Source organism: Cherax quadricarinatus, chromosome 92 (assembly GCF_038502225.1).
Source record: "Cherax quadricarinatus isolate ZL_2023a chromosome 92, ASM3850222v1, whole genome shotgun sequence".
Taxonomy (NCBI): domain Eukaryota; kingdom Metazoa; phylum Arthropoda; class Malacostraca; order Decapoda; family Parastacidae; genus Cherax; species Cherax quadricarinatus.
Genome location: NC_091383.1, coordinates 447,543 through 471,949, shown reverse-complemented (window position 1 = coordinate 471,949; position 24,407 = coordinate 447,543). Strand labels below are relative to the sequence as shown.

Here is a 24,407-nt window from a genome sequence, read left to right as displayed (position 1 = left end):
GATCAGGCTCTGATCCACCAGGAGGCCTGGTCACAGACCGGGCCACAGGGGCGTTGACCCCCAGAACTCTCTCCAGGTAAACTCCAGAGGGTTAGTAACCCAGGATAATCCAGGGAAGCCATGACAGACTGTCTGGCTTACATCCATTAAGATTTTTTAGTCCTATTTTCCATAAGGTGACCAATACAAATCGGCTGTTTGTAGCTACATAAGCAGAGCTGTGTTCATGGCGTCCCATTGTTAATAATTTTATCATCATTTAATTTGTAAAGTAAAAGGACACAAGTGCAACTAATGTGACATTTTATTGTGGCAACGTTTCGCTCTCCAGGAGCTTTATCAAGGCGATACGTATCGGCTTGATAAAGCTCCTGGAGAGAGAAACGTTGCCACAAAAAAATGTCACATTAGTTGCACTTGTGTCCTTTTACTTCACATATTGTCGGTAATTCTACCAACATTATTACAATCATTTAATTTCTTTAAACATTCCGATGGTTGTAGCACTTATTAGTCTAAAGTTAGGCTTCAACTTGCCCAAAATGCTCTGTATAACCATGGGCTTTTCGCGTGAATTCTGTTGTCACCCATTACTGTATAAATAAATAATAAACACCTTTATTTCTTTGTCCCTTCAAGAAAGGTTCTTTGATGTTGGTGAAGGGCTTTTGAACTAGGGAATTAGATCTGTGCTCCAGTTCCCTGAATTAAGCCTGAATTCCTTCCACATCCCCCCCACAGGCGCTGCATAATCTGGCGGGTTTAGCGCTCTCCCTTGATTATAATAATAATAATAATAATAATTTATTTCTTTGTGTAGTGTATAAAGTGTAGTTTACATGTGATAAAATATTGTTAAGCACAAAGCTACTAAAATGCCTGTGGAAATAAACTTTGACTTTGAATTCATTTTGTCGTATGAACCTATGGTTTTAGGATTTCCCTGTAATAATCATTTACATCTTCTGCAGAGATGGAAGCACCCGTAGAGTCGGACAATGACGAGGGAAGTGACGAATCCATTGCCCTTCCTGACGACTATGATGATGAGGTGGACATTAACATACATTTCCACTGTGAACACTGCATCAAGATGATGAGGTGTACAGAGCGTCCCAAACCTGGCTGGTGCTGCGAGTTTGATGTGTGTTCCAACGGGTGTGGCCACAGGTAAGTTTGCCAGAATTCACAGTTAACAAGAACAGGAAAACTGCAGCACCACAGTAAGAGAGAGAGAGAGAGATTTTGTTCAAAATTTTAACCCCGGAGCATTAGCCACCCTGGATAACCCAACAAAGGCAGTGCATCATTGAATGACTGTCTGTCTTATTTCCACTGTGGTCCTCAATCTTGTCCTCCAGGATGCGACCCACACCAGGCAACTAACACCCAGGTACCTTACTTATTAGGTGAATAGGACAGCACATGTAAGGAAACATGCGCAATGTTTGCACCCGTACTGGGGATCAAACCTGGACTCTCAGGGTGTAAAGCCACGAGAGTGTTGGCTACCAGTTCTATTAGCCTGTTGTTTTGTGGGAAAAGACACTTATGTACAGTTCAGGTGGAGGAAACGTTTTGCCCTGAAAGGCTTTATGGCCAAACGTTTCCTCTAATAAATATCCTAAGCTAAATGTCTTCCATCATTTTTCTCTGTATTGGACTGAAGAAGCCACTGGCTGGTGAAACGTTTCTATATAAAGATTCCCAAATATTGCACAAGTGTCTCATTCTTTGACTGGTTAATGATCTAAGTTGGACCAAAAACATCGTCATAAGTTACATTCTCCTATGAGCATGTTATTTGTGTATCGTTCCAGCTACGGTATTGTGCCTTCTTATTCTTTATGACCCAACATTACAGATGCCACGTGTGCAAAATGGAAGAACATCGTCTTATATGTAGCCACGAGAGAGTGCCCTGCATCAACGCTGGTTATGGCTGCCCGCACTGGATGCAGCGCCGATTTGTAGCTGAACATTTGCCGTTTTGCCCTGCCTCAGTCATTATATGTAACGCTGAGTGGAATCGCTGGGCCTTAGGGGCCAAGGAGAGGGAGAAAGTGTCCATGGCTAAAGGTTTAACTGCACTCTATGATCCTACTGATCTAGGTAAGTAAAGGTTATTTCTGTGTCTAGTTTCTAACTTTTGTTAAGACAGCTGTGCCCATGCTGGTGAAGAGCTCTCCTTCCAATTATTTTGGAAATATATTTTCCTGGATAAAATCTGACTGCCTTCCATTCCAAGGTGCTGTATAGCTCCTACAGGTTTAGTGCTTCCCATGAATATGCAAGTAATAATAATGATGGGTAATAATGACTCACGAAATCGTAATGACACGATTGCAAACAAACCATACCACGGGCGGGGATAGAACCCGCGATCAGAGTCTCAAAACTCCAGACCGTCGCATTAGCCACTGGACCAGCTAGCCACAATAAGATTCGTCCAACTAGGTATATTTCTACACCATAGAAAGGTTAGCATAGGCACCACTGTGACCACAAATGCATGTTTTTACAGACGAATCTCCAGCTAGCGTGGCCGTGACGAACTCTAGCTCAAGTCCCCTCAAAGCAGTTAACATGACTCACGAAATCGTAATGACACGATTGCAAACAAGCCATACCATGGGTGGGGATAGAACCCACGATCAGAGAGTCTCAAAACTCCAGACCGTCGTGTTAGCCACTGGACCAGCTAGCCACAATAATTGTCGCGTTAGCCACTGGACCAGCTAGCCACAATAATTGTCGCTTTAGCCACTGGACCAGCTACCCAGAATAAGATTCGTCCAACTAGGTATACAGTGGACCCCCACATAACGATCACCTACGAATGCGACCAATTATGTAAGTGTATTTATGTAAGTGCGTTTGTACGTGTATGTTTGGGGGTCTGAAATGGACTAATCTACTTCACAATATTCCTTATGGGAACAAATTCGGTCAGTACTGGCACCTGAACATACTTCTGGAGTGAAAAAATATCGTTAACCGGGGGTCCACTGTATTTCTACACCATAGGAAGGTTAGCATAGGCACCACTGTGACCACAAATGAAAGTTTTTACAGACGAATCTCCAGCTAGCGTGGCCGTGGTGTTGTGTTCCAATGAACCCACAGTAAGTCAAAAGTATCATAAGTCGAATATGAATATGATATACTAAGGATATGTTGTGTATCTTTATACGTACATATATGCTTCTAAACTGTTGTATTCTGAGCACCTCTGCAAAAACAGTGATTACGTGTGAGTGAGGTGAAAGTGTTGAATGATGAAAATATTTTTTTTGGGGGGATTTTCTTTCTTTTTGGGTCACCCTGCTTCGGTGGGAGACGGCCGACTTGTTAAAAAACTAAATACCAGTATTAAAACGTTAATAAACGAATACTACAAGTTAGGAACTTACCACCTTCATGCTGGGCAATTATCTTAAGTTTCATCTCCCAAGCAACTGCTTTTGCACCATCGTAAAGTTGAACCATGATAAGTCCAACCACTGTAAGTCCAGCCACTGTAAGTCCAACTACCACAAGTCCAACCATCATAAGTTCAACCACTAAGTCCAGCCATCATAAGTCCAACCACTGTAAGTCCAACTACCACAAGTCCAACCATCATAAGTTCAACCACCGTAAGTCCAACCACCATAAGTCCAACCACCATAAGTCCAACTACCACAAGTCCAACCATCATAAGTATTTCTTTATTTCAGGATCTATTTTGAAGAAAGAACATTTTTATAAGTGAAGGGGGAGGGTTGTAAGTCGAGAGTTGCCTTTATATATTGTACAATGAAGATCCTTGGTGCGTATGATGTGATTTGTTTTTTTAACACATCGACCATCTCCCACTGAGGGAGGGTGACCCAAGTAAGAGGAAATACTGTCACCATCACTCACTCCATCACTGTCTTGCCAGAGGGGCACTGTTACTACAGTTCAAAACTGCAAATATTCCCACCTGTCCTTCAGAGTGCAGGCACTGTACTTCCCACCTCCAGGACTCGAGTCCGGTTAACTAGTTACCCTGAATCTCCTCGTAAATGTTACCTTGCTCACACTCCAACAGCACTTCAAGTCATGAAAACCACTTGAAATGTAAATTCAAAATTGATAATATGTGACAAGGCCTTTATTGTATGTGCCATTTAATTTTGGATGAATTTCTTCAATCGCATTTATAAAACGTTTCACTATGTATAGAAGAGCTTTATAAGAGAACTTACTTTTTGCCTACACACTGGGCTTTATCAAGTCACAGACAGATGTGTTTTTGACTTGATAAAGACCACTGTGTGGGTGAAACATTGTCAACAAAGGATCGCATTATACCGCAGTTATGTCTGTTTTTCCATCATGTCGGTATTTTATACCATTTATATCCAAGAGATGTTATTGCAGTTGCTTTTGTATAATTTCTGTTTCACTCCTCAGACATGGCTTTGGCCCTACACGACCAAGAACTTGTAAATGAGATGCAGAAGATGCCAAAGAAAGTTCGAGCGGCTCTCTGTAATGGCATCACTCGCCGTTTTCCCTACCTGCCGCTCACACTGCGGGGGTCCAGACACGAGACACCAAACGAGCACTTTAAGTTGCACAAAATGAGTCGTTCAGCCACAGACGAGGAAGAAGACGACCTCACGCCAGGTAGTAATACCTCAAACAGATAATTTAAGACAGAGAAACTTATGACAACGTTTCGGTCTGACTTGGACCAAAACATTGCTACTCCTCTCTCCTATGTGCCGGTTATTTGTGTATTGTTCCAGTCACGGTATTGTGCTTTTTTATTCTTCTTTCTAAACAAATAATTTATTTCTGTTCCGCAGTGTACAGGTAATGTAGTGTACATGTAATAATATATTGTCAGGCAGGAAACAAAGCCACTAACATGCTGAGTATTTCAGGCAGATTAATACTGATGCTAAGATACTACAGTCAGGCATTGCTTTACAGCGTTTCGCTTTACAGCGTTTCGCTTTACAGCGTTTCGCTTTACAGCGTTTCGCTTTACAGCGTTTCGCTTTACAGCGTTTCGCTTTACAGCGTTTCGCTTTACAGCGTTTCGCTTTACAGCGTTTCGCTTTACAGCGTTTCGCTTTACAGCGTTTCGCTTTACAGCGTTTCGCTTTACAGCGTTTCGCTTTACAGTGTTACGCTTTACAGTGTTTCGCTTTACAGTGTTTCGCTTTACAGCGTTTCGCTTTACAGTGTTTCGCTAATGCAGCAGTTTTCAATTATGGCCATTCTTCATTTATTCAGACTTCCTAAATAAAAATATTCACCTATGAGGCCTGGTCTCTGACCGGGCCAAGTAGCCCAGGGCCTATAAGCACTTGCCCTCCTTCTATAAGCAGGGCCCTCCTGTACAGCAGTAGCCCAGGCAGGGCCTAACTTGCTCTATAAGCAGGGCCCTCCTGTACAGCAGTAGCCCAGGACCTAACTTGCTCTATAAGCAGGGCCCTCCTGTACAGCAGTAGCCCAGGACCTAACTTGCTCTATAAGCAGGGCCCTCCTGTACAGCAGTAGCCCAGGACCTAACTTGCTCTATAAGCAGGGCCCTCCTGTACAGCAGTAGCCCAGGACCTAACTTGCTCTATAAGCAGGGCCCTCCTGTACAGCAGTAGCCCAGGACCTAACTTGCTCTATAAGCAGGGCCCTCCTGTACAGCAGTAGCCCAGGGCCTAACTTGCTCTATAAGCAGGGCCCTCCTGTACAGCAGTAGCCCAGGGCCTAACTTGCTCTATAAGCAGGGCCCTCCTGTACAGCAGTAGCCCAGGACCTAACTTGTTCTATAAGCAGGGCCCTCCTGTACAGCAGTAGCCCAGGGCCTAACTTGCTCTATAAGCAGGGCCCTCCTGTACAGCAGTAGCCCAGGGCCTAACTTGCTCTATAAGCAGGGCCCTCCTGTACAGCAGTAGCCCAGGGCCTAGCTTGCTCTATAAGCAGGGCCCTCCTGTACAGCAGTAGCCCAGGGCCTAACTTGCTCTATAAGCAGGGCCCTCCTGTACAGCAGTAGCCCAGGACCTAACTTGCTCTATAAGCAGGGCCCTCCTGTACAGCAGTAGCCCACCTAACTTGGCAGGGCCCTCCTAACTTGCTCTATAAGCAGGGCCCTCCTGTACAGCAGTAGCCCAGGACCTAACTTGCTCTATAAGCAGGGCCCTCCTGTACAGCAGTAGCCCAGGACCTAACTTGCTCTATAAGCAGGGCCCTCCTGTACAGCAGTAGCCCAGGACCTAACTTGCTCTATAAGCAGGGCCCTCCTGTACAGCAGTAGCCCAGGACCTAACTTGCTCTATAAGCAGGGCCCTCCTGTACAGCAGTAGCCCAGGACCTAACTTGCTCTATAAGCAGGGCCCTCCTGTACAGCAGTAGCCCAGGACCTAACTTGCTCTATAAGCAGGGCCCTCCTGTACAGCAGTAGCCCAGGGCCTAACTTGCTCTATAAGCAGGGCCCTCCTGTACAGCAGTAGCCCAGGGCCTAACTTGCTCTATAAGCAGGGCCCTCCTGTACAGCAGTAGCCCAGGGCCTAGCTTGTTCTATAAGCAGGGCCCTCCTGTACAGCAGTAGCCCAGGGCCTAACTTGCTCTATAAGCAGGGCCCTCCTGTACAGCAGTAGCCCAGGGCCTAACTTGCTCTATAAGCAGGGCCCTCCTGTACAGCAGTAGCCCAGGGCCTAACTTGCTCTATAAGCAGGGCCCTCCTGTACAGCAGTAGCCCAGGACCTAACTTGCTCTATAAGCAGGGCCCTCCTGTACAGCAGTAGCCCAGGGCCTAACTTGCTCTATAAGCAGGGCCCTCCTGTACAGCAGTAGCCCAGGACCTAACTTGCTCTATAAGCAGGGCCCTCCTGTACAGCAGTAGCCCAGGACCTAACTTGCTCTATAAGCAGGGCCCTCCTGTACAGCAGTAGCCCAGGACCTAACTTGCTCTATAAGCAGGGCCCTCCTGTACAGCAGTAGCCCAGGACCTAACTTGCTCTATAAGCAGGGCCCTCCTGTACAGCAGTAGCCCAGGACCTAACTTGCTCTATAAGCAGGGCCCTCCTGTACAGCAGTAGCCCAGGGCCTAACTTGCTCTATAAGCAGGGCCCTCCTGTACAGCAGTAGCCCAGGACCTAACTTGCTCTATAAGCAGGGCCCTCCTGTACAGCAGTAGCCCAGGACCTAACTTGTTCTATAAGCAGGGCCCTCCTGTACAGCAGTAGCCCAGGACCTAACTTGCTCTATAAGCAGGGCCCTCCTGTACAGCAGTAGCCCAGGGCCTAGCTTGCTCTATAAGCAGGGCCCTCCTGTACAGCAGTAGCCCAGGGCCTAGCTTGTTCTATAAGCAGGGCCCTCCTGTACAGCAGTAGCCCAGGACCTAGCTTGTTCTATAAGCAGGGCCCTCCTGTACAGCAGTAGCCCAGGACCTAGCTTGCTCTATAAGCAGGGCCCTCCTGTACAGCAGTAGCCCAGGGCCTAACTTGCTCTATAAGCAGGGCCCTCCTGTACAGCAGTAGCCCAGGACCTAACTTGCTCTATAAGCAGGGCCCTCCTGTACAGCAGTAGCCCAGGGCCTAACTTGCTCTATAAGCAGGGCCCTCCTGTACAGCAGTAGCCCAGGACCTAACTTGCTCTATAAGCAGGGCCCTCCTGTACAGCAGTAGCCCAGGACCTAACTTGCTCTATAAGCAGGGCCCTCCTGTACAGCAGTAGCCCAGGGCCTAACTTGCTCTATAAGCAGGGCCCTCCTGTACAGCAGTAGCCCAGGGCCTAACTTGCTCTATAAGCAGGGCCCTCCTGTACAGCAGTAGCCCAGGGCCTAACTTGCTCTATAAGCAGGGCCCTCCTGTACAGCAGTAGCCCAGGGCCTAACTTGCTCTATAAGCAGGGCCCTCCTGTACAGCAGTAGCCCAGGACCTAACTTGCTCTATAAGCAGGGCCCTCCTGTACAGCAGTAGCCCAGGGCCTAACTTGCTCTATAAGCAGGGCCCTCCTGTACAGCAGTAGCCCAGGGCCTAACTTGCTCTATAAGCAGGGCCCTCCTGTACAGCAGTAGCCCAGGGCCTAACTTGCTCTATAAGCAGGGCCCTCCTGTACAGCAGTAGCCCAGGACCTAACTTGCTCTATAAGCAGGGCCCTCCTGTACAGCAGTAGCCCAGGGCCTAACTTGCTCTATAAGCAGGGCCCTCCTGTACAGCAGTAGCCCAGGACCTAACTTGTTCTATAAGCAGGGCCCTCCTGTACAGCAGTAGCCCAGGGCCTAGCTTGTTCTATAAGCAGGGCCCTCCTGTACAGCAGTAGCCCAGGGCCTAGCTTGTTCTATAAGCAGGGCCCTCCTGTACAGCAGTAGCCCAGGGCCTAGCTTGTTCTATAAGCAGGGCCCTCCTGTACAGCAGTAGCCCAGGGCCTAGCTTGTTCTATAAGCAGGGCCCTCCTGTACAGCAGTAGCCCAGGACCTAACTTGCTCTATAAGCAGGGCCCTCCTGTACAGCAGTAGCCCAGGACCTAACTTGCTCTATAAGCAGGGCCCTCCTGTACAGCAGTAGCCCAGGACCTAACTTGCTCTATAAGCAGGGCCCTCCTGTACAGCAGTAGCCCAGGACCTAACTTGCTCTATAAGCAGGGCCCTCCTGTACAGCAGTAGCCCAGGACCTAACTTGCTCTATAAGCAGGGCCCTCCTGTACAGCAGTAGCCCAGGACCTAACTTGCTCTATAAGCAGGGCCCTCCTGTACAGCAGTAGCCCAGGACCTAACTTGCTCTATAAGCAGGGCCCTCCTGTACAGCAGTAGCCCAGGACCTAACTTGCTCTATAAGCAGGGCCCTCCTGTACAGCAGTAGCCCAGGACCTAACTTGCTCTATAAGCAGGGCCCTCCTGTACAGCAGTAGCCCAGGGCCTAACTTGCTCTATAAGCAGGGCCCTCCTGTACAGCAGTAGCCCAGGGCCTAACTTGCTCTATAAGCAGGGCCCTCCTGTACAGCAGTAGCCCAGGGCCTAACTTGCTCTATAAGCAGGGCCCTCCTGTACAGCAGTAGCCCAGGACCTAAATTGTTCTATAAGCAGGGCCCTCCTGTACAGCAGTAGCCCAGGACCTAACTTGTTCTATAAGCAGGGCCCTCCTGTACAGCAGTAGCCCAGGACCTAACTTGCTCTATAAGCAGGGCCCTCCTGTACAGCAGTAGCCCAGGGCCTAACTTGCTCTATAAGCAGGGCCCTCCTGTACAGCAGTAGCCCAGGACCTAACTTGCTCTATAAGCAGGGCCCTCCTGTACAGCAGTAGCCCAGGACCTAACTTGCTCTATAAGCAGGGCCCTCCTGTACAGCAGTAGCCCAGGACCTAACTTGCTCTATAAGCAGGGCCCTCCTGTACAGCAGTAGCCCAGGACCTAACTTGCTCTATAAGCAGGGCCCTCCTGTACAGCAGTAGCCCAGGACCTAACTTGCTCTATAAGCAGGGCCCTCCTGTACAGCAGTAGCCCAGGGCCTAACTTGCTCTATAAGCAGGGCCCTCCTGTACAGCAGTAGCCCAGGACCTAAATTGTTCTATAAGCAGGGCCCTCCTGTACAGCAGTAGCCCAGGACCTAACTTGCTCTATAAGCAGGGCCCTCCTGTACAGCAGTAGCCCAGGGCCTAACTTGCTCTATAAGCAGGGCCCTCCTGTACAGCAGTAGCCCAGGACCTAACTTGCTCTATAAGCAGGGCCCTCCTGTACAGCAGTAGCCCAGGACCTAACTTGCTCTATAAGCAGGGCCCTCCTGTACAGCAGTAGCCCAGGGCCTAACTTGCTCTATAAGCAGGGCCCTCCTGTACAGCAGTAGCCCAGGGCCTAACTTGCTCTATAAGCAGGGCCCTCCTGTACAGCAGTAGCCCAGGACCTAACTTGCTCTATAAACAGGGCCCTTATGTACAGCAGTAGCCCAGGCTTGTTCTATAAGCAGGGCCCTCCTGTACAGCAGTAGCCCAGGACCTAACTTGCTCTATAAGCAGGGCCCTCCTGTACAGCAGTAGCCCAGGACCTAACTTGCTCTATAAGCAGGGCCCTCCTGTACAGCAGTAGCCCAGGGCCTAACTTGTTCTATAAGCAGGGCCCTCCTGTACAGCAGTAGCCCAGGACCTAACTTGCTCTATAAGCAGGGCCCTCCTGTACAGCAGTAGCCCAGGACCTAACTTGCTCTATAAGCAGGGCCCTCCTGTACAGCAGTAGCCCAGGACCTAACTTGCTCTATAAGCAGGGCCCTCCTGTACAGCAGTAGCCCAGGGCCTAACTTGCTCTATAAGCAGGGCCCTCCTGTACAGCAGTAGCCCAGGACCTAACTTGCTCTATAAGCAGGGCCCTCCTGTACAGCAGTAGCCCAGGACCTAACTTGTTCTATAAGCAGGGCCCTCCTGTACAGCAGTAGCCCAGGACCTAACTTGCTCTATAAGCAGGGCCCTCCTGTACAGCAGTAGCCCAGGGCCTAACTTGCTCTATAAGCAGGGCCCTCCTGTACAGCAGTAGCCCAGGACCTAACTTGTTCTATAAGCAGGGCCCTCCTGTACAGCAGTAGCCCAGGGCCTAACTTGCTCTATAAGCAGGGCCCTCCTGTACAGCAGTAGCCCAGGGCCTAACTTGCTCTATAAGCAGGGCCCTCCTGTACAGCAGTAGCCCAGGACCTAACTTGCTCTATAAGCAGGGCCCTCCTGTACAGCAGTAGCCCAGGACCTAACTTGCTCTATAAGCAGGGCCCTCCTGTACAGCAGTAGCCCAGGACCTAACTTGCTCTATAAGCAGGGCCCTCCTGTACAGCAGTAGCCCAGGGCCTAACTTGCTCTATAAGCAGGGCCCTCCTGTACAGCAGTAGCCCAGGCAGGGCCTAACTTGCTCTATAAGCAGGGCCCTCCTGTACAGCAGTAGCCCAGGACCTAACTTGCTCTATAAGCAGGGCCCTCCTGTACAGCAGTAGCCCAGGGCCTAACTTGCTCTATAAGCAGGGCCCTCCTGTACAGCAGTAGCCCAGGACCTAACTTGCTCTATAAGCAGGGCCCTCCTGTACAGCAGTAGCCCAGGACCTAACTTGCTCTATAAGCAGGGCCCTCCTGTACAGCAGTAGCCCAGGGCCTAACTTGCTCTATAAGCAGGGCCCTCCTGTACAGCAGTAGCCCAGGACCTAACTTGCTCTATAAGCAGGGCCCTCCTGTACAGCAGTAGCCCAGGACCTAACTTGCTCTATAAGCAGGGCCCTCCTGTACAGCAGTAGCCCAGGACCTAACTTGCTCTATAAGCAGGGCCCTCCTGTACAGCAGTAGCCCCAGGCCCTCCCAGGTCCTAACTTGCTCTATAAGCAGGGCCCTCCTGTACAGCAGTAGCCCAGGACCTAACTTGCTCTATAAGCAGGGCCCTCCTGTACAGCAGTAGCCCAGGACCTAACTTGCTCTATAAGCAGGGCCCTCCTGTACAGCAGTAGCCCAGGACCTAACTTGCTCTATAAGCAGGGCCCTCCTGTACAGCAGTAGCCCAGGGCCTAACTTGCTCTATAAGCAGGGCCCTCCTGTACAGCAGTAGCCCAGGGCCTAACTTGCTCTATAAGCAGGGCCCTCCTGTACAGCAGTAGCCCAGGGCCTAACTTGCTCTATAAGCAGGGCCCTCCTGTACAGCAGTAGCCCAGGGCCTAACTTGCTCTATAAGCAGGGCCCTCCTGTACAGCAGTAGCCCAGGACCTAACTTGTTCTATAAGCAGGGCCCTCCTGTACAGCAGTAGCCCAGGACCTAACTTGCTCTATAAGCAGGGCCCTCCTGTACAGCAGTAGCCCAGGACCTAAATTGTTCTATAAGCAGGGCCCTCCTGTACAGCAGCAGGACCTAACTTGCTCTATAAGCAGGGCCCTCCTGTACAGCAGTAGCCCAGGACCTAACTTGCTCTATAAGCAGGGCCCTCCTGTACAGCAGTAGCCCAGGACCTAACTTGCTCTATAAGCAGGGCCCTCCTGTACAGCAGTAGCCCAGGACCTAACTTGCTCTATAAGCAGGGCCCTCCTGTACAGCAGTAGCCCAGGACCTAACTTGCTCTATAAGCAGGGCCCTCCTGTACAGCAGTAGCCCAGGGCCTAACTTGCTCTATAAGCAGGGCCCTCCTGTACAGCAGTAGCCCAGGGCCCAACTTGCTCTATAAGCAGGGCCCTCCTGTACAGCAGTAGCCCAGGACCTAACTTGCTCTATAAGCAGGGCCCTCCTGTACAGCAGTAGCCCAGGACCTAACTTGCTCTATAAGCAGGGCCCTCCTGTACAGCAGTAGCCCAGGGCCTAACTTGCTCTATAAGCAGGGCCCTCCTGTACAGCAGTAGCCCAGGACCTAACTTGCTCTATAAGCAGGGCCCTCCTGTACAGCAGTAGCCCAGGACCTAACTTGCTCTATAAGCAGGGCCCTCCTGTACAGCAGTAGCCCAGGGCCTAACTTGCTCTATAAGCAGGGCCCTCCTGTACAGCAGTAGCCCAGGGCCTAACTTGCTCTATAAGCAGGGCCCTCCTGTACAGCAGTAGCCCAGGACCTAACTTGTTCTATAAGCAGGGCCCTCCTGTACAGCAGTAGCCCAGGGCCTAACTTGCTCTATAAGCAGGGCCCTCCTGTACAGCAGTAGCCCAGGACGTAAATTGTTCTATAAGCAGGGCCCTCCTGTACAGCAGTAGCCCAGGACCTAACTTGTTCTATAAGCAGGGCCCTCCTGTACAGCAGTAGCCCAGGGCCTAACTTGCTCTATAAGCAGGGCCCTCCTGTACAGCAGTAGCCCAGGGCCTAACTTGCTCTATAAGCAGGGCCCTCCTGTACAGCAGTAGCCCAGGACCTAACTTGCTCTATAAGCAGGGCCCTCCTGTACAGCTATAACTTGCAGGGCCCTCCTGTACAGCAATAGCCCAGGGCCTAACTTGCTCTATAAGCAGGGCCCTCCTGTACAGCAGTAGCCCAGGGCCTAACTTGCTCTATAAGCAGGGCCCTCCTGTACAGCAGTAGCCCAGGACCTAACTTGCTCTATAAGCAGGGCCCTCCTGTACAGCAGTAGCCCAGGTACAGCAGTAACTTGCCTAACTGTTGCTCTATAAACAGGGCCTTCCTGTACAGCAGTAGCCCAGGACCTAACTTGCTCTATAAGCAGGGCCCTCCTGTACAGCAGTAGCCCAGGACCTAACTTGCTCTATAAGCAGGGCCCTCCTGTACAGCAGTAGCCCAGGACCTAACTTGCTCTATAAGCAGGGCCCTCCTGTACAGCAGTAGCCCAGGGCCTAACTTGCTCTATAAGCAGGGCCCTCCTGTACAGCAGTAGCCCAGGGCCTAACTTGCTCTATAAGCAGGGCCCTCCTGTACAGCAGTAGCCCAGGACCTAACTTGCTCTATAAGCAGGGCCCTCCTGTACAGCAGTAGCCCAGGACCTAACTTGCTCTATAAGCAGGGCCCTCCTGTACAGCAGTAGCCCAGGACCAAACTTGTTCTATAAGCAGGGCCCTCCTGTACAGCCGTAGCCCAGGATCTAACTTGCTCCATAAGCAGGGCCCTCCTGTACAGCAGTAGCCCAGGACCTAACTTGCTCTATAAGCAGGGCCCTCCTGTACAGCAGTAGCCCAGGACCTAACTTGCTCTATAAGCAGGGCCCTCCTGTACAGCAGTAGCCCAGGACCTAACTTGCTCTATAAGCAGGGCCCTCCTGTACAGCAATAGCCCAGGGCCTAACTTGCTCTATAAGCAGGGCCCTCCTGTACAGCAGTAGCCCAGGATCTAACTTGCTCTATAAGCAGGGCCCTCCTGTACAGCAGTAGCCCAGGACCTAACTTGCTCTATAAGCAGGGCCCTCCTGTACAGCAGTAGCCCAGGACCTAACTTGCTCTATAAGCAGGGCCCTCCTGTACAGCAGTAGCCCAGGACCTAACTTGCTCTATAAGCAGGGCCCTCCTGTACAGGCCTAACTTGCTCTATAAGCAGGGCCCTCCTGTACAGCAGTAGCCCAGGACCTAACTTGCTCTATAAGCAGGGCCCTCCTGTACAGCAGTAGCCCAGGACCTAACTTGCTCTATAAGCAGGGCCCTCCTGTACAGCAGTAGCCCAGGACCTAACTTGCTCTATAAGCAGGGCCCTCCTGTACAGCAGTAGCCCAGGACCTAACTTGCTCTATAAGCAGGGCCCTCCTGTACAGCAGTAGCCCAGGACCTAACTTGCTCTATAAGCAGGGCCCTCCTGTACAGCAGTAGCCCAGGACCTAACTTGCTCTATAAGCAGGGCCCTCCTGTACAGCAGTAGCCCAGGGCCTAACTTGCTCTATAAGCAGGGCCCTCCTGTACAGCAGTAGCCCAGGGCCTAACTTGTTCTATAAGCAGGGCCCTCCTGTACAGCAGTAGCCCAGGGCCTAGCTTGCTCTATAAGCAGGGCCCTCCTGTACAGCAGTAGCCCAGGACCTAACTTGCTCTATAAGCAGGGCCCTCCTGTACAGCAGTAGCCCAGGTCCTAACTTGCTCTATAAGCAGGGCCCTCCTGTACAGCAGTAGCCCAGGACCTAACTTGCTCTATAAGCAGGGCCCTCCTGTACAGCAGTAGCTCAGGACCTAACTTGCTCTGTAAGCAGGGCCCTCCTGTACAGTAGTAGCCCAGGACCTAACTTGCTCTATAAGCAGGGCCCTCCTGTACAGCAGTAGCCCAGGACCTATCTTGCTCTGTAAGCAGTGCCCTCCTGTACAGCAGTAGCCCAGGACCTAACCTAACTCGCTCTATAAGCAGGGCCCTCCTGTACAGCAGTAGCCCAGGACCTAACTTGCTCTATAAGCAGGGCCCTCCTGTACAGCAGTAGCCCAGGACCTAACTTGCTCTATAAGCAGGGCCCTCCTGTACAGCAGTAGCCCAGGACCTAACTTGCTCTATAAGCAGGGCCCTCCTGTTGTGCCTGTGTTGTGTCAGTGTACAGCTCTGTGTTGTGTCAGTGTGTTACCTGTGTGTTGTGTCAGTGTGTTTAGCCTGTGTTGTGTCAGTGTGTTGTGCCTGTGTTAGTCAGTGTGTTGGGCCCAGGTTGAAGTCAGTGTGTTGTGCCCAGGTTGTGTCAGTGTGTTGTGCCCAGTTAGTCAGTGTGTCAGCCTGTGCTGTGTCAGTGTACAGCCTGTGTTGTGTCAGGTGTGTGTTACCCTGTGTTGTGTCAGTGTGTTGTGCCTGTGTTGTGTCAGTGTGTTGTGCCTGTGTTGTGTCAGTGTGTTGTGCCTGTGTTGTGTCAGTGTTGTGCCCAGTTAGCCTGTGTTGTGTCAGTGTGTTGTGCCTGTGTTGTGCCTGTGTGTTGTGCCCAGGCAGTCAGTGTGTTGTGTCAGTGTGTTGGGCCTGTGTCAGTGTGTTGTGCCTGTGTTGTGTCAGTGTGTTGTGCCTGTGTTGTGCCTGTGTTGTGTCAGTGTGTTGGGGTCAGTGGTTGTGTCTGTGTTTGTGTCAGTGTGTTGTGCCTGTGTTGTGTCAGTGTGTTACCCTGTGTGTTGTGTCAGTGTGTTGTGCCCAGTTAGTCAGTGTGTTAGCCCAAAGCAGTCAGTGTGTTGGGCCCAGGTTGTGTCAGTGTGGTTGTGCCCAGTTGTGTCAGTGTGTTTTGTGCCTGTGTTGTGTCAGTGTGTTGTGCCTGTGTAGGTCAGTGTGTTAGCCCAGTTGTGTCAGTGTGTTGGGCCCAGGTTGTGTCAGTGTACAGCCTGTGTTGTGTCATGGTTAGCCTGTAAGAACAGTGTGTTTGTGCCTGTGCAGTCATGTGTCAGCCTGTGTTAGCCTGTGTTGTGTCAGTGTACAGCCTGTGTAGCCTGTGTGTTGTGCCTGTGTTAGTCAGTGTGTCAGTCAGTGTGTTAAATCTGTGTTGTGTCAGTGTAAGGTAGCTCCAGTTAGTCAGTGTGTTGTTCAGGTTGTGCCCAGGTTGTGTCAGTGCATAGCCCAGTTGTGCCTGTGTTGTGTCAGTGTGTTGTGCCCTGTAAGTTGTGTCAGTGTGTTGTGCCTGTGTTGTGTCAGTGTGTTGTGTCAGTGTGTTGGGCCCAGGGCAGGTCATGTGTTGTGCCTGTGTTGTGTCAGTGTGTTGTGCCTGTGTTGTGGGCCAGTGTGTTAGCCTGTGTTTGTGCCTGTGTTGTGTCAGTGTGTTGTGCCTGTGTTGTGGCCTGTGTTGTGTCAGGTTGTGTCAGTGTGTTGTGCCTGTGTACAGCCTGTGCTAAGTCAGTGTGTTGTAATGCGTGTTGGGCCTGTGTTGTGTCAGTGTGTTGTGCCTGTGTTGTGTCAGTGTAAGCCAGCCCAGGTTGTGTCAGTGTACAGCCTGTGGTTAGCCCTGTGTTTGTGTCAGTACAGCCTGTGTTGTGCCTGTGTAAGGTCTGTGTTAGTCAGTGTGTTGCGCCTGTGTACAGCTCCAGGCAAATAAAAGTGTTGTGTCAGTGTTGGGCCCAGGTTGTGTCAGTGTGTTGTGCCTGTGTTGTGTCAGGTGTGTTGTGCCTGTGGTTAGTCAGTGTGTTGAGCCTGTGGCTAGCCTGTGTTGTGTCAGTGTACAGCCTAAAGCTAGCCCTGTGTGTTGTGCCTGTGTTGTGGTCAGTGTACAGCCTGTGTAAGCCAGCCTGTGGTTGTGTCAGTGTGTTGTGTCAGGTTGGGCCCATAGGTCAGTGTGTTGTGCCCAGTGTTGTGTCAGGTTGTGCCCGTTAGTCAGTGTTGTGCCTGTGTTGTGTCAGTGTGTTGGGCCTGTGTTGTGTCAGTGTGTTGTGCCCAGGTTGTGTCAGTGTGTTGTGCCCAGGTTGTGTCAGTATAGCCTGTGTTAGTCAGTGTGTTGTGCCCAGGTTGTGGCCCAGGTTGTGGGTCAGTGTGTTTGTGCCTGTGTTAGCCCTGTGTGCTGTGCCTGTGTTGTGTCAGTGTAAGCCAGCCTGTGTACAGCTCAAAGGTGTCAGTGTGTTGTGTCATGTGTTGGGCCTGTGTTGTGTCAGTGTACAGCCTGTGTTGTGTCAGTGTGTTGTGCCTGTGTTGTGTCAGTGTGTTGTGCCTGTGTTGTGTCAGTGTGTTGTGCCTGTGTTGTGTCAGTGTACAGCCTGTAAGCAGCTGGGGTTGGGCCCAGGTTGTGCGTGTGGTTGTGCCCAGTGTTGTGCCTGTGTTGTGTCAGTGTGTTGTGCCCTGTGTTGTATCAGTGTGTTGTGCCCAAGTAGTCAGTGTGTTGTGCCTGTGTGTTGTGCCTGTGCAGTCAGTGTTGTGCCTTGTGTGTTGTGTGCCTGTGTTGTGTCAGGTGTGTTGTGCCTGTGTTGTGTCGTGTAAGCCAGCCTGTGTGTTGTGCCTGTGTGTTGTGCCCAGTGTTGTTGTGCCTGTGTGTTGTTGTACCTGTGTGTTAGCCTATGTGTTGTCCTCTATGTGGTTGTGCCTGTGTGTTGTTGTACCCAAAGTTGTGCCCATGTGTTGGTCCCATGTGTTGTGCCTGTGTGTTGTTGTGCCTGTGTTGTTGTACCTGTGTGTTGTGCCTATGTGTTGTCCCATGTGCTGTGCCTGTGTGTTGTTGGGTGCCTGTGTGTTGTTGTACCTGTGTGTTGTGCCCATGTGTTGTCCCCATGTGTTGTGCCTGTGTGTTGTTAAATTGTAAAAGGTTGTACCTGTGTGTTGTGCCTGTGTGTTGGTCCCATGTACAGCCTGTGTGTTGTTGTGCCCTGTGTGTTGTTGTACCTGTGTGTTAAAATGGTGTGCTTGTCCTATGTTGTGCCCAGTGTTATTGTGCCTGTGTTGCTTGTACCTGTGTGTTGTCTTTCAGCTATCATGCGAAAAAGTTTCAGAGGAGGGTTTATGTTTGAGTATAATGTTCTATATAGTAGTCCCTGTATCCACAGGGATACGGAAACTATGAATAGTAGCAAACCCCATAAGTAAGTTGTTTTTTGTTGACACACACCCATGATACAGCTTCTAATTGATGAATAATGCACAATAAGTGGATAATTATCACTTTTTCACTGATGAAAACACTTAAATTTTTTAGGTTTTGCCCCATTATCACTATTTTTGTGTTTGGTGTTTTTATTCCACAAACAGGATAACTAAAACGGGAACGGAACGCGATCGGGGTTTGCTGTATATAATAGGCACGTAATAGAGGCATTTTTTTATGGTTTTCAAATTTTTAAAAATATTTGTAAACTTAGTTTAAATGATGAAATTTTTTTATATCATGAAAAGGGCCTTTTTGGATATAAGTATAAAAGACGGGAAGGAGATGTATATGTTTAAACCCTTAAAACTTTTATCTACTGTATTTTTTGGCCTTACTTTTTTATCAAAGCCTTTTCCAATATATATATCAACCTATATTTATCTCCTGTAATTGTTTTAATGATGGAGGATTGGGTTTTTTTCTGTCTCTAAACCGCAAGATTTCAGATAAATCCATTCATACACTTGGTACACTCAAAACTGACAACGAATATCACCCTCGGGTTTTTTAAATTTTTTTCTTTGTTTTGTTTTTGTTGTTTATTTTCTTCCCCATGGGGAAGTGGAAAAAATTTTTCCCCCAAGCCATGGTTTGAGGAGGAACTAAATCGGGAAAAAGGGGCTAGTAACCCTTCTCCCCTGTATATTTACTAAATGTAAAAGGGGAAAATTTTTTTTCCTTTTTGGCCACCCCCCGGTGGATAGGCCGGGGTTTAAAAAAAGAAAAAAAGGGTTTTTTTTTTCTGTCTCATAAACATGCCAGATAAATCTTGCTAACCCTTTTAAATTGTCACATTTCAATTATTCAAGCATATATAAACACCCCCTGGTTTTCTTTTTTTATAGTTCTTGTTATTTTTTATCTCCATGGGGAAATGGAAAAAATTTTCCTCCCTAGCCTTTTGTTGTAAGAGGCAAATAAAAAGAAAGGAAAAGCAGTAACCCCTTCCTTTTAAATTATAAATTTATAAAAGAAACTTTTTTTTTTTTTATGGGGCCCCCCTGCCTTGGTGGGGTATGGGTGCATCGAAAAAAAAAAATATTTATCCCATAAACTCTTTCATTCACATTTCCCCCGAAACCTCTTCATCCCTATTTCCCCTCAAAACCCCCCTTTTTTTATTTTGATAGAGACCCTTTACACCAGTGCATTTCATCCAAAAGATTTCTTAATCTGCTGAAGAGTTCTGACGTGGGCAAAATACCAGGTCTCTTTACGATGTTTGTCCAAACCGGGGGGATCCACTGGGGTTTTTTTCCCGGGGGATGGAAAGGCCCCGGAGGCAAAAAAAAGGAAAAATTAATGGGAAAAAGGGAAACCATATCTGTTGAAGGCAAAAGGGCAAATGGCCTTTTGCACCCCCTTTCTCAAGTGGATGTCATGCAAGTGGTCTTGTTCCCCCCAAGTGGATGTCAGTGCCAATGGTCTTGCTTCACCTTTGGGCAAGTGGATGTCAGTGCCAAGTGGTCTTTTCCCCTGCCAAGTGGATTTTGGCCAAGGGGTTTTTCCCTTCCCCTTTGGTAAAGGTGGATTTTGGGGTGGGGCCGCTTCCCCTTTTGGTCAAGTGGATGTCAGTCCCAAATGGTCTTGTTTCCCCCTTGCCCAAGTGGTTTCAGTCCCCGGGGGTTCTTGTTTCCCCCTTACCCAGGGGATGAAAATTAATGGTTTTTTTTTCCCCCTTCCCCAAGGGGATGGGGTAAGTGGTCTTGTTTCCCCCAAGTGGATGGGTCCCAATGGTCTTGCTTTGCATCGATAATTTTTTAAATTTTTTCCAAAAGTTGAGGAAAGACATGTTGGGGGCCCAAATTTAATAACATTTGTTTTATCATGACAAATACAACTCTAAATTTTTTTCTAAACAGATCATCTCCCCCAAAGGTGGGGTTGTTTCCCCCCAAAAAAGAAGAAACACATTTACTGTCATTCAGTCACTGCCTTGGCAGAAGTATTCGGCAACAAAATTTGTTTTGACTCTTGAAGGCTATATCCTCACTCTTTTTTGAGTGAAGGCACTTTTATTTCCCCAACCCTGTTTGTCAAGGCTTAATGTTTGTCCCATTGAAGGCTTGTTTTTCCAACAAGTCTTTTTGTCTTTTAGAAATATGCTTTTTGGGAATTCATGTTTAATCCATTTTTTTGTATGTTTTGTTTTCAGATTTTTTTTTTCATTGTGTCAACGTATGCTTTGGAATTCCCCTTTTAAAGTTTTTTATCATGTTGTTTTGCTTGTGGCATGTAACCCCTGTGTTTGGGTTCCCCCTCCCAGGTCTTTCTGTGTCTGTTTGCACTGAGCTTTTAGTGGGAAAAATTGAATGTGTGTTCCACCGGGGAGGCCCCGGCCCCCCCATTCCTCCTCCATCTTCCGGGACCCTTTTACTCCCCGAATTTATAACTCTACAGAAGATCATGGGTTTAAAGCAGTTATTCCCTCAGTTGTTCAAGAATCATCACTTGAAATGGGAGGGCCCTTGATGATTTTGAAAAAGCCTTTATATAAATACCCGGGAACCTTTATTTTTTAAAACAAACCCGAATCCCAAAGTTTTTTTCAGAAAAATTGACCCGTCTCCCGGATATTTTTTTTTAGGGCCCAAAAATGCTGACTTGTTTAAAAAATTTAGTTGTAAAAAAATTATATGGAAAACTCTGTTTGAAAAAATGGATTAAGGGCCTTTTGATACTGACCTGATTTTCAGAGACTTTTGGGAAGGGGTCAAGTTCCCAAATTTCGATAATTAAAACCTGGGGAAAAGTTTTCCCCATTGAACTTTTTTCCCGTTCAAACACCACCTAGGAACCAATTAAAATTCAAACACTGAGGTTGCAATTTTGGAGTTATTATACCCTTAATTACCCTTTTATTTCCCCGACTTGTATGACCCAGTGGGTTCACTGGCTTGTATGACCACAGTGGGTTTTACTGGCCCGTTGACCACAATTGGGGTTTACTGTTTTCCCTTACTATAATAACAATAACCCATTTATTTATTAATTTAAAAAAAAATTTTAAGTTTTTTTTTTTTTTTTTTCAACAAGTCTTCTCCCCCCGAGGCAGGGGACCCACCCAGGGAGGGTGACCCACCGAGGCAGGGGGTATTAAAAAAAAAAAATCCCCAAAAAAAAAATACTTTCATCATCATTCAACACTTTCACCCCACTCACACATTATCACTGTTTTTTCAAAGGGGCTCGAATAAAAAGTTTAAGCATTTTACGATAAAAAATACATAACATATCCCTTTCCCAAAATGCCAATATCCCAAAACCCCCCCTTTAAAATTTTGCATTGTACTTTTCCCCTTTCAGGACTCAAATCCCTTTTATAAAATAACCGGTTTAAATTTTTTTTTTTTTTTTTTTAAAATCGGGCCTCCCACCGAGGCAGGGTGACCCAAAAAAAAAAAGAAAATCCCCAAAAAAAAAAAACCATCATCATTCAACACTTTACCACACTCACACAATTACTGCTTTTGCAGAGGTTTCAGAAACAACAGTTTAGAAGCATATCGATAGAGATACAAACATATCCCCCCCAAACTGCCAATACCCCAAACCCCCCTTTAAAGTCGGCTTGTATTTTTATTTCAGGACTAAAGTCGACTATATGAAAAAAACCCGGTTTTCCTAAATCCCTTCCTAAATTTACCCTGCTCACCTCCAACAGATCGTCAGGTCCCAAGTATCTCGTCCCCATTCCTCCTATCTCCGCTCATGCCGCTTTGAAGTCAACCCCCTCCCCCCAAAAACCTCCACCCCCCTTTTTCCCAAACCCTTTTTGGGAAGCCCCCCCTTTTTCCCTTTCCCCCAAAGTTTATGTTTCCATGTCTTCTACTTTGACCCATTCTTTTAAATAAAACCACCTCAACAACCCCTCCTCCCCCTCACTAATGTTTTGCTCCACCCTTCTCCAAATTTCCCACCCCCCAATTTTCTGCATAATATTTAACCAAAATTCCCCTTAGACGGGTTTCCCCACTGCCCCCAACCGTCCTCGCTGCCTTTTTCCACCCAACCATCCATATAAAGTGTTTACTACTATTTTTCAACATTCCTTTTTTGCCTCCATGATAACGTTTTTGACTCACATATCCTCAATGCCACCCTTTTTCCCTCATCAATTCTTGATTAACCTCATCCTTCTAAATCCTCCCCGCCCGTCAACTCCCAAGTATCTAAAAACATTCACTTCCCATACTCCTCCCCCCCAATTTGATATCAATTTTTTTCTTTTCTAAATCATTTTCCCTCATCATTCCTTTTTTTATTTCCTTTAATTTTCTCCCCACATTCTAAAACTCATCCACAAACCCTTTTGTAATTTTCTTTAGAATCCCCCATAAGCACATATCATAAAAAATATTAAATTCCTTTTAAAATTTGATTCCCCAAAAATTTAATCCCCCCCCTCCCAAACCCAAATTTCTTTTTTCCCCCATCTATAAATAATTAAAAAAATGGTGACATTACACACCCCTGTCTAAGACCTTTTTTCGGGAAATTTCCTCTCTTCTACACCCCCCCTAACCTGAGCCTCACTACCCTCATAAAAGCTTTTTGCATTTGTAACACCACCTATTCCATATCCAACATCCCCATTGTCCTCTATCCACTCTATCTATGCCCTAAACCCATAAATGCAATAAACCCCTACCTTTATCTAAATACTGTTCCATATAGCCAAGTAAACACTTATCTAAAACCCCCTCCCCCCTTAAAACCCTTTGCGTCCAATTCTCTTTCTTCTTCCTCTTTTTTCAATTAAAACCCCTAAATTATTTTTCCTTTTCTCAGTAAACTTATTCCTCTATAATTTTAAATCTTTTTTGCCCCCTTTCCCTTTTAAAAAAAGGGACTATTTCCCCTCCGTCCTAGGTACCTTCCTCTTTCAAAATTTATTAAACAAAGTAAACCACTCCAAACTATACCCCCCCTTTTTTAAAATTTCTGCAGTCCCATAGTTCAGCTGTTTTACCCCTTTCATTCTTATCCTCCTCCTCCACCACCCCTTCTTTTCTTCCCCCAAAAGATGGTATACCTCCCAAAATTTGAAATCCCTCCCTTTTTTCCCTTAACATTTAAAATTTCCCCTAAATATTCTCCCATCTCCCTAATCCTCCCTTCCCCATCTACTACCCCCTCTCTGTTTTTAAAAAAATCCATACTTTCCCCTGGCTTTCTTCTTTTTTAACTCATAAAATTTTCTTTTTTCTTTAAAAATTTTTTGACATTCCCCACCTTTTATCTGCTCTCCTTTTTCACTCTCCACTCTCTTCACCTTTTTTTTCTCTCCAAAACTCCTCTTCTTATAACACTTCTTTTTAAAAACCTCTTAAAGCTCCTTTTTTCTTTTTCACCCCTTTACTTCATCATTCCCAAAACATCCCCTTTTTCCCCCCCTCCCATAAACAAACCCCACATTTTTAATACTGCATTTTAAAAATACCAACCCCTTTCCCCCCATATCTTTTTCTTACCTTTCTGTTTCATATCTCTTGAACTTCCCCCCTCCCAGGTTTTTCACTTTTACCCCCCTTTCTTTTTTTGCCACCTTCCCCTTTTTCCCCTCTCCTCTTCTCTTGTGCTTTCTAAATAATGATCGATATATCAGTTTTCCCCCCTTAAAATGCATCCTGACCTAAACAACCTTTTTTTACCAATCAAAACAACAAACTCTTTCATTTTGGTACATCTATTTTATTTTATCCTCTTTTCATAAAAATTTTATTACTTATTCAAAAATTTTTTTCTAAAATAGCTCAATTAAAGGCTCCCCCTTTTTCATTTTCCCCGAAAAATTTTACTACTCCCCCCATAACATTTTTTCCCACTTTGTTTAAAACCCCAAACCATTACTCTCCCTGATTCAAAAATCCCCCCCCCTTCCTCCCCTTTCCCAGAATCTCTCTCTCTCCTCACACTTCTCTCTTCTCAGGTCTCCACTATAACCCTTTTCCCTCAATCTTTATTTTCTCCCCTAATCCCTTAATTTATCATTTTGTCCCTCTTTTCCTGCCATAAAAAAACCCTTTAACATTATTTCTCCTTCTTTAGCTCTAACTCTATTTAAACCCCCGACCTAATCCCCTTTATTCCTCCATTGAAACCCCCCACCCCCTTCAGCTTTGTTTCACTTAAAGCCAGGAAACAGTTTTTTTCATTCATAAAACCCCAATCATCTCTTTCTTATTTTCACAACTCCCCCCATTCAGACCCCACGAAAATTTTTTTCTTCTTATTCTTTTATAATCTTTACAGGAAAAGTTACTAGCCCCTTGTTCCCATTTTAGTTTACTTTTACAACACCACTTCTACGGAGGAAAGTTCATTCCACTTCCCCCCGGATATAAAGGAAAAAATAATAAGACCAGAACATTAAAAAATAAAAACAAAGAAAACTCAGATGATTACATGAGTGTACATGTGTGAGTGTGACCTAATTTAAAATAGAAGTACAAGGTCCTGTAATCTTATATTTTTAGACAGTCAACTCCCAAGTAT

General features: G+C 47.3%; 1 protein-coding gene across 2 annotated transcripts in view; it reads left to right on the top strand.

The window, feature by feature from the left end:
• The window catches only part of LOC128698297 (F-box only protein 30), a 56,978-nt gene that overhangs the window by 6,244 nt on the left and 26,327 nt on the right, over positions 1–24,407 (top strand). For both annotated transcript variants that reach the window (XM_070104430.1, XM_070104431.1), the window contains exons 2-4: positions 972–1,170; positions 1,865–2,112; positions 4,441–4,656. In XM_070104430.1, coding sequence (XP_069960531.1) covers positions 974–1,170; positions 1,865–2,112; positions 4,441–4,656 — 661 coding nt within the window. In that variant the 5' untranslated portion in view covers positions 972–973. The remainder of the gene's footprint in view (positions 1–971; positions 1,171–1,864; positions 2,113–4,440; positions 4,657–24,407) is intronic.